Source organism: Condylura cristata, unplaced genomic scaffold (genome assembly GCF_000260355.1).
Source record: "Condylura cristata isolate star-nosed mole 26May11 unplaced genomic scaffold, ConCri1.0 scaffold00013, whole genome shotgun sequence".
NCBI lineage: Eukaryota > Metazoa > Chordata > Mammalia > Eulipotyphla > Talpidae > Condylura > Condylura cristata.
This window is the reverse complement of record NW_004567114.1, coordinates 22,118,929-22,129,126: the sequence shown is the minus strand read 5'-3', so window position 1 is coordinate 22,129,126 and position 10,198 is coordinate 22,118,929. Positions and strand designations below refer to the sequence as shown.

Below are 10,198 nucleotides of genomic sequence, written 5' to 3'. Positions count from 1 at the left end.
CTATGAGTGAGACCATCCGGTATTTTTCTTTCTCTTTCTGGCTTATCTCACTAAGCATGATCTTTTCCAGCTCCATCCAAGTTGCTGCAAAAGACAACCAGCATTGTGTTTTTTAATAGATTTTTTTTGATAGAATAAATAATGCTGTGAAATTTCTTATTTTTTGCAATTCAAATTGTTTTTTGTTAAATGCTTTGTATATATTTTCTGTAATAGGCGAATTGGAGTATGTTAGGGACATTTTGTTCCTGGCATAACCTTTTTTATTTTCTTTCTGTATATTTCTTAATTTGAAATGTAATTGTACTCTTAGATTACAAATGAATTAATTTTGTTAAGTAATAACTTTTTTTAATTTTTAAGAAATGTGGCTTGGTTTTGAGTTGGAAGAGAGTACAAGGTGCATCTGGGAAGCTTCAAGGTAGGTCATTATTTTTCCTTACTGATTAAAAAACTAACTGGTATGCATAATTTGCATTTTGCATCTTTGCTCTCATTATCCTATTAACACTTACCTTTTTATTGAAAATAGTTTAAAGGCAACTGGAAAACTGTTGGTTGAGAGTTCACATTAGGAAACAGAAAAGTATTGCATAAAGGAAGTAGGAAAAGTGAAAAGAATTATTGAGAGTAGAGGTGCAGGGGTGAGAGGATTCATCAAAGACATGGGGAGCAGGACAGGCAGGTGTACTGAAATAAACTGAGGTGAGGGGAGCAGTGGGCAGGACAGGAGAGATAACATGCCATACATGGGTTAAGCTCCCTTGCCAGGAAACTGATGATAGTGCTGAGACTTAACCCCTACGCCACTAGGGAGGCCCTGGAGTCTAACTGGTTACTTACACCTTCAGTAAGTCCTCTTTTCTCTCACAGCAGGAGTGTACAAGTAAGATGAACCAAATTAAGAAGAAAGTGGGACATAATAAATGATGACCTATTAGTCTCGAAAGCTGTCCTTTTCTATATTAAATGGCATAATACCCGTGTGATTCATATTTTTAAAAAGCTTTTTGTTAGAAATATATATGTGGGAACAGTTATGATAAACACCCATGTACTTTTTGCATACTCTTTAACATTTACTAACTCATATCCACTTGTGCATCACCTATACCATACATGTTTCTTATAAAAGCAAATCTAAAGCTTCATGTCATTTTTAAAATTTATTTTTAACTTAATATATTAAATCATTGTTGTTTTTTAAATGTTTACCTCCCCCCCTCCCACTCTGGTGTAGGTCCCCTATATATAATCTCCCCCAATTCACCTGTGCACCATCACCATAGTTCTCCCCCCCCCGCCCTGTAGGATGTCTTTGGTTTATAATTGTTTTTGTTTTGTTGTGCTGTGTTTTGTATTGTTTTTTCCCCCGATAATCTTACTGGTTCCTCCTATAAGTGAAACCAGCTGATAACTTTTCTTTCTGCCTTATTTCACCCACTGAACATAAACCATCACGTCATTTTGCATATAAATATTTTGGGTAAGTCTCTAAAAGATAGGTACTTTTAGAAAAATATGTCCAAAATATTACTATAAGACTAAAAAAAAGCAACTTAAGTATTTTCTTAACATTACATTCAGCAGATATCCATATCGCCATTCTCATTTTTTTGAAATGATTTTATCCACACATTGCAATTGGTTGATATTTTTAAGTGTCTTAGTGTTTTTAGGTCTTTTGAAATTATTTGTTGAAGAAACTGGGTCATATGCTTAGTGTTTTTCTGAATTTGCTGATTATAGCACCAGTAGAATAATGTATCCATGCATCTCTATCTTCTTTGTATTTTGTACATCCTACGAATGATGGGTTTGTTTTGAGTGAACAGATTTTGTTATTTTTGCCCATACTTTTATTGTAAGAATTCCCTAAAGGTGGTAGTGTTCCTCCACCAGAAGATACAGTGAGTTATCTTTTTTTTGTTTTTTAATAGTAGCACTGTTAATTATCAGTGCTTCCATTGATTGACTGATACATTAGGGCAATGCCAATTGTAATAGTCTGTTTTAAAGAATCGTGTCATTCTTTCATTGAAGCCAACAGATAACTTTCAGTTATTAGTGGAATTCTATGAGGGTAAACTTTTCCTTCCATCTATTTGATAATTTAAAGTTACAATTTGTATAGGCACACTTCTGTGATGTTGTGGATTCAGACTACCATTATCAAGCAAGTATTGCAGTAAAGTGAATCACATGAATTTGTTTCCCAATAAAGTGAATCACATGAGTTTTTTTTTTTCCCAGTGCATACAGCAGTAGGTTTGCACTATTCCATGGTATAATACATATGCAGTAATAGCATTATGTCTTTAAAAAGAAAATGATGTTCATACATACCTTAATTAAAGTGACACAAACTTGAAGAGAGTACTTGCTGATGGAAAAATGATGCTGATAGGTTTGCTTAAGACAGAGTGGCAAAAATGTTTATTGTGAAAATGACATGTCTGCCAAGCATAATAAATTAAGGTGTGACTTAAAATAGGGTAAATGCTTTGGTTTTTTTCCTTCCAGTTTTCAGAAGTGAGCTTGTGTTCTCAGCATCCTCTGACAGCACCTACTTTTAAGAACCATTTTTAAATGCAGTCTAATTTATGGTTTGAAGCATATTCAATTTGGTATTATATTTAATATGGATTAGTTGTAATTTAGATGCAATTTGATGTAACTTTAGATGCAAGTGAAATCTTACATTGTCTAAGTTGCCTCTGCATGAATGCTTCAGTGATTTTGACAACAAACCTAGCTACCACTCATAGCTTCCTTATCTAGTAATGAGAGTCTCAGTTCATGTTGTTTTTTGCCCTCGATTTGAGATTCACCATTTTTAGGTTTTTCCAGTATACATTATTTCCAGTTCAGGAATGAAAAAATTTTTTTTTAACCTTATTTTGTTTTATCTATTCCCTTTCTCTCTATACTGAGAATCCTGAGTTTCACAGATAATGGAATGATAAAATAATTACTGCCTTTCTTTATCTCACATTCCAGTATAGTAGTATTAGACTAATACATTAACACTGTCATAAACAATACTATTGAAATTTATTTTATTGACAGGTAATTTGTTGTTAGGCTGTGTCATTTCATAAATGTATGATAATTAGAATTAAAAATCAATCAGTACTTTAGTAGTTTAACATCTCAGAATTGAAAAAGTGATTGATTTAGGTTTAAGCAGTCTGTTTTTACTTTTTTGTAACTGTTACAAAGTTTGGATGGGATAAATTCATGAAATCATTAAAGGAATCCTGAAATTTGCTGATTCCGCTAAGATACTTCATCAGCATCCCTGATAAGTAGCAATTAAACTGATAAGAATTCTTCTTTTCCCCTATTCTTGTTTTCTCTCTTTTTTCTTTTGGTTGGTGTTGGTACTGAAAGTGAAATCCTTGTCAAAGGTAACTGAAAGATGAGGGAGCATTAATAACATGAATAATCCTTGAATTACAACATTTGGTCTCTTAATGATTTTAACTTCTTATAAGTATTTTTCATCTTTCAAAATGACTTTGATATTTTACTACTTTTTTACATTAATTGCTAGCCTTTGGATTCTGTGAGTACAAGGAGCCTGAATCTACCCTCCGGGCACTCAGATTATTGCATGACCTGCAGATTGGTGAGAAGAAGCTACTTGTTAAAGTTGATGCAAAGACAAAGGCACAACTGGATGAATGGAAAGCCAAGAAGAAAGCTTCTAATGGGGTATGTTTTCTATTGTGTTTTCTTCCCTACGCCACCTGTACTCCTTCAGTGTACTGCTCATTATAAATGAGTCTAATATGGGGCTTCACAAAATCATCGTCATTGTCATAGTATGTACTTGTGGCTAAAATGCAGGAGTGAGTTTCATAGTTTATAGTTATTTTAAGTCTTTTATCTACCCATAAGTGGGTGGATGACTGTTGGTTTGCTTGTTCCAGGTTGGGATGAAGGTAGTAAGGGAGGCTGGCCAAGGTTAACTTGCCAGAGAAAACACTGGTACAGACTATTCCAAACAGAGCTAATTCATTAAGGCAGCTTTGTAAGTAAGTACAAAATATATTTCAACCTACACAATTTTTCCTTGGTTGCCCTCTCTTTTTGAAGTACACAGGTTCTAAAATGAGTGAAATTCTTACTCTTTTCTTCTGAAGTTAAAGTAAATGAAAATTTGCTTGGTTTGTTATGTTGTATGCATCTTTACTTTTTTCAACAAAATGAAAAAAGCTGAAACCTGCATTTATATTTCCTTGTGTTTTTTTCCTAGTTTCTCTTTGCACTTCAAGGTAAACAGATCCAAAATAGATTTTTACCTTACTGTTTCTGTAAACCAAGTCTTTTGCTCTCTTCAGGCTTTAATTATTCAAAATAGTTTTCTTGGTTTTATCTACTCTCTTTTACAAAGATGTATGTTTTTTGTAAAACACAAAAGAGAAGTTAAGTAACACTTGCAAAGTCATCACTTACTGCATAATTTCCCAAACATTTTTCTCCATGAGTAGTTTTAATTAGAATGCACTAATTTTGTTTTTTTAAGTAAGGAATTGAATTCTAAGCATTGTTCTGTAATAGCTTGTTTCCATATTTAACTTTTCCTTGAACTTATTAACAATATCTTACGTTTCTGATTTAGTTGCCTTTAATTTACTATTACAGTATTGCATATATTTCTAAAACTTAAGTATAATTATGTTGTGTCCCTGTTCAAGCATCCTTAATGCTTTGCATCTCTTGTAGAATAAAGCAGAATAAAACTCTCATTCTTAAAAATGGCATTCAAAGTTTGCTCCATTACACCTTTCTAGATTCCCTGACCTCTAGTGCTTTAAACTCTTCTTTTGAGGTTTGTTAATACTCATTTCCTTGTTGCCCTAACAAGTTCTCTATACATACAGTTAAAATGTTCCTTGATTTATTTGTTCGTCATTCTTACCCTTGATACCTCACTGAGAGATTTATATCTCCCTTTCCCATAAAAAGCAGGTTTTAACCACTGTGTCAGGCTGCTCTTATATATTGTTTGCATTTTTCTTTTCAACTTCTTGTATCCTGCTTCATTCCTAAATCTACTTCCCTGTACCTCCCATTATAAGATCGAAACAGTGAGTCATGGACACACTCTGTCTCTCTCATCCTTACTTACCTCCGCATGGAGGGCAATGTTTTGTCTATAGCAAGAATGGAATGAACCTTTGCTGTAACATTTGCAGTTACTTAGCTCCCTGATAACCTTACTGCCTTGTTTTGGCTTTATAAAGAGATAGTTTCTCTACTGTGTAAGTTGTATCTTACATTAGCAGTGGTGCCTTTCATGTCACTAAAGTATGAGAAAAACAACTGCCTGCACAAGATTTTTCACATTTTCCCTTGCAGTCCTAACTGAATTTTTATTTAAAACAAGCAAGTATTCACTGTCTTCAGTTACTTGTATGATTCTCTGTGCCTTCAGTATGTGAGATGGTATTACTTGTATCATTTGCAAGCAGTGTACTCTGAATGAATAATCACTTTGTTGTGAATTTATGCAAATAAGGAAATGCATAAATTATGTAGCTTTGATTTAACTTTTTTTTTTAAAGATTTATTTATTTATTTATTCATATAGAACTGGGGTACAGGCCAGAGATGCGGAGGGTGAGAAGATTCACCAGAGACAGAGTGGGGAGCAGAACAGGCAGATCTACGAAGTACACTGCTGAGGGGAGCAGCGGGCGGGTCAGGAGAGGTCTGCCACACCATGTGGTCTCCTCCGGGGCAGGCGGGAATCGAACTCATGCGGAAGTGGCTTTAGCTTCTCAGTGCAGTGCTTTAACCCGCTGCGCCACCAGGGAGGGCCTGATGTAACTTCTAATTGCTATAAGTGAGAGAAAACACTTTAAATCTGTTTTATGCCTTTTAAAAAAATGTTTATGCATACAGAACTGGGGTATAGGCCAGAGGTACAGAGGTGATGAGGGGACTCACCTGAGACAGAATGGGGAGCAGAACAGGCAGATCAACAAAGTAGACTGCTGAGGGAAGCAGAGGAGCAGTGGATTAAGAAAGGTCTGCTGCATCAAGTGGGTCACCCTTAAGCTTGGGGTAGAGCTCATTGAAGTGGCTACAGCTTGCTTGCAGTACTGTGTTTTAACCCTTTGTACCACTAGGGAGGGCTCTGTTTATACCTTTCATTGAAAATGAAACTGAAATCTGCAATAAAATATAATGATTATTTTAGAGAAAATGAAATTTAAAAAATTAATAGATGTGACTTCTGGGTACAGTTATGCCCAGAGGTATGTGAAATCTGAAGACAAGAAATCACATATTTTTCTGGGATGTAAGTTTTACGCAACAGTTTTGGGTAAAATAAAATGTTTGAGCAGCTCAATCAGATAAAATGTTTCAAATAACAAATACAATTTCATGGTGCAGGGATTGAAGATTTACCATGATTTTTTCATGGTAAAATATGAAAGTCTCCTTATTCTTTGTCTTGTTTTGTTGATGGAGAAAATTTTAAAAGCCATAATTTGAGGTGAAATTGAGATTTTGAGAAGCTTCTGGTTTACTTTATTCAGGCATGTCCTCTGACTTCCAGTCAGAAGAAATGGCACAATTACATAGATCTCCTCTTAAAGAGGAAAGATGACGATGTGTTTTTCAAGATCCACAAATTTACGAGGAATTATGTGTCTTCTGTGTTTGAAAATTAAACTTTTCAGAATTTATAGAACCATCCTGTTGATTATTTATAGTAATAAATGTTTCATTTAAGGTAACCATGCTTATCTAGCTCATATTCTTAATTTCTGGCTCTTCAGCAATAGCCATATAGTAGATATGTTCTTGTCGAAGTAGTGGTTTATTTGAGCATGAATTTGACAACTATTGGAAGTACAATAATCTCTGGAAAGAGCTACTTATATTTCATTTTAATTGGAGACAAGATGCTGCAGATAGGAACATCTTCACATTTTTGCCTGAAAGTTAGTCTGAATGAATCTACATTTTCTTGAGAGAGAGCTCTGCATTTGCCTAAATTCCATGATGCCCTTGAGTGAGCTCAGAGACATTTCCCAACTTCACATGTAGTAGCTTTATTACTGATTTTTTTTAAAAGATTGATTTATTCATGCATTCTAGGGTACAGGTCAAAGTGCAGGGGCTGTGAGAGGATTCACCACAGTGGGGAGCAGAACAGGTGAACAGGCCAACTGACGAAGTACACTACTGAAGGGAGCAGCAGGCCGGTCAGGAGAGGTCAGCCTCGCCAGATGGATCACCTCCAGGGTGGGGGTTCAAACTCATGCTGAAGTGGCTTTAGCTTCTTAGTGCTGTGCTTTAACCCGCTGCACCATCAGGGCCTATTATTGAACTTTTTAATTCCTATAAAGAGTGTCAAATAGGTGAGCAAAATAAATATCTCAGATTTTCTGTTAATATTTGTAGTTCCCTAGTACTGTTAAGCTCTTCATCTTTTGCTGCTATGTAATATTGATTTTTTCAGTTTTGTTTTTTTTAAAGATTTATTTATTTGTACATACAGAACTGGGGTACAGGCCAGAGACTCAGGAGTGGTGAGAGGCTTCACCAGAGACAGAATGGGGAGCAGAACAGGCAGATCAACGAAGTACACTGCTGAGGGGAGCAGGGGTTGGGTCAGGAGAGGTCTGCCACACCATGTGGTCACCTCCTGGGCAGGCGGGAATCGAACTCATGCAGAAGCGGCTTTAGATTCTCAATGCTGTGCTTTAACCCGCTGCGCCACCAGGGAGGGCCCTGATTGTTTCAGTTTTTAAAGTGGAAGAAATAAATGAAATCAAGAAATTTTATTTATGGTTGAGGTTCCGCAGGTGTAAGCTGATATTTGGCTAGTCTATGGAATGTTACCTCAAGCCAAAAATAACTTTGCTTCCACAATATATCTGATTATTTTTATTCTTGAATATTAATAGTTGGTTAAGAGATTTGTAGTTATCTAAGCTTTTCTTCTTATAAGGTAGTGTCAATCAATTCATTCCAAATAATTTCTAATTTAGGGAAAGCTAGGTACTCTAATGTTGGTTTACGATTGTGAAAGTACAGAATTTAGAGGTGAAGAGAAATTTTTAGTTGAGTTGTCCTTTGGATTTTTAAGCACTCTGTGCTTAAAAAAACAAGTGGAGATGTAGAAAAGAATATGAAATGTGGGGCAATGCCAGAGATGTTCTTTCATGAAGTATGTTTTTGTAATGAAAAAGTTAGGTCTCAGTAAATGGACATTTGGGTTAAAATAGTGTCTTAGGACCCACAGTTTCAATTATAAGTTACTAGTGGTCAATTCTGTAATTTAAAACCTATGGAGAAAAAAATAAAATACAACCTATAGTGGCAGATTACAATTGAAAGGATTTTAGTGAGAGCTACATAAAAACCTATGATAACCTTATTGATTGAGAGTGAGAAAGAAACCCCTCCACAATTATAGTGAACAATTTTTTAAAAATTATGTATACTGAGGGCCTTCCCTAGTGGTACAGTGCGTTAGGATGCAGCATTGCAAGCTAGCTGCAGCCACTTCATTAACGGTTTGATCCCTGGCCCTGGAGATGATCCACATGGAGCGCCAGACTTCTCCTAACCCCACCCGCTGCTCCCCTCAGCAGTATACTTCGTCATTCTGCCTGTTCTGCTCCCTACTTTGTCTCTGGTGAAGCCTTTCACTGCCTTTGCACCTATGGTCTGTACCCAGTTTTGTATGCATACATAAATAAATCTTACAAAAATAATTATACTGAAGTGATGTTGGTTTTTTTGATTTTGTTTTTAAACAACAAACACATTAACATGTTTTAAGGGTATAGGTTCATATCTCTATAAGTGTTATGGGTCTTTTTTGTTGTTGGTTTACATAGAAGACCTGGGATGTAGGCCAGAACTGCAGGGGAAGAGAAGATTGATAAGAGAGAGAGTAGGGAGCAGAGCAGGCAGATTTAATAAAATACACTGTAAGGGGAACAGGAGAAACAGAAGAGGTCTGCTGTGTCATATGTGAGTTAGCTTCCTGACAGGGACTGAGCTCAGTACACAGAGGTGATTAGCACTATGACTTAATGCTGAGACCACTAGGGAGGCCCTTCAAATGTTTCAGCATAACCCAGTCAAAAAGTGGACAGAATTGCTAAATAGACACTACCAAAGAACTACAAGCAGGTAACACACACTTGAAAATGGCCATAAAACTTAGTGAATTCTGGGGCCCTTACTGGTGGCGCAGCAGGTTAAAACACAGCTCTAAGAAGCTAAAGCCACTTCCGCATGAGTTTGATAAAGGCCTGCTGCAGAGGCGATCCACATGGCACAGCAGACCTCTCCTGACCCACCTGTTCTGCTACCCGCTCTGTCTCTGGTGAATCCCTTCACCGCCCCTGCACCTCTGGCCTGTACCCCGGTTATGTACGCACAAATAAATAAATCTTTTAAAAACATAACAGTGTATTCTCCAGGTAGAAGAGAATTGTAGTGAAAAAGTTAGGTCTCAGTAAATGGACATTTGGGTAGAGGGAAGAGGTAGATATTCAGAAGAGTAATTCCTGGATCAATGGTAAATTTGTTTTTAATGTTTTGAGAAACCTCCATACTCTTATATACAGTGTAATTTTTTTTTCTCCACATAGTCACCAACATCTTATTTCTGGTTTTTATATAGGTCATTCTAGAGGTGTGTGGTTGTATCTTCTAGTGGTTGGTGATTTGCATTTCCTGATAAATGATAGTGACCATTTTCTTGTGTGTGTGTGTTCCCTGCTTGTGGGTCTTTGAAGAAGATGTCTGTTGAGCACTTCTGCCCATTGTTTGATTGGGTTGTGTTGCGTGAGTTCCTTTGTTTAATTTATATGTTGATTTTAGCATACTGGTTACTGATTTTCTCTTAATAGCTTTTTAGTGGAATCACTAGGGTTTTCTTTGTATATTACATACAAATAAATCACCGTATCATCTGCAAATAATGGTAATTTTACTTCTCTTGCTACTTTGATAGCGTTTATTCCTTTTTCTTGCTTAATTGCTTTAACTAGAATTTCCAGTACTATGTTGAATAATAGTGTTGAAAGTGGGTATCCTTTCCTCGTACCTGCTCTTTCTTTCTTTCTTTTTTTTTTTTAAGATTTATTTATTTGTGCACACAGAACTGGAGTACAGGCCAGAGGCTCAGGGGCGGTGAGAGGCTTCACCAGAGACA

The 10,198-nt window shown here is 36.1% G+C and overlaps 1 protein-coding gene across 1 annotated transcript in view; it reads left to right on the top strand.

Annotated features, from left to right (window-relative positions):
• The window catches only part of RBM25 (RNA binding motif protein 25), a 49,359-nt gene that overhangs the window by 18,388 nt on the left and 20,773 nt on the right, over window positions 1-10,198 (top strand). Inside the window, exons 5-6 of the mRNA XM_004681719.2 lie at window positions 364-421; window positions 3,557-3,717. Coding sequence (XP_004681776.1) covers window positions 364-421; window positions 3,557-3,717 — 219 coding nt within the window. The remainder of the gene's footprint in view (window positions 1-363; window positions 422-3,556; window positions 3,718-10,198) is intronic.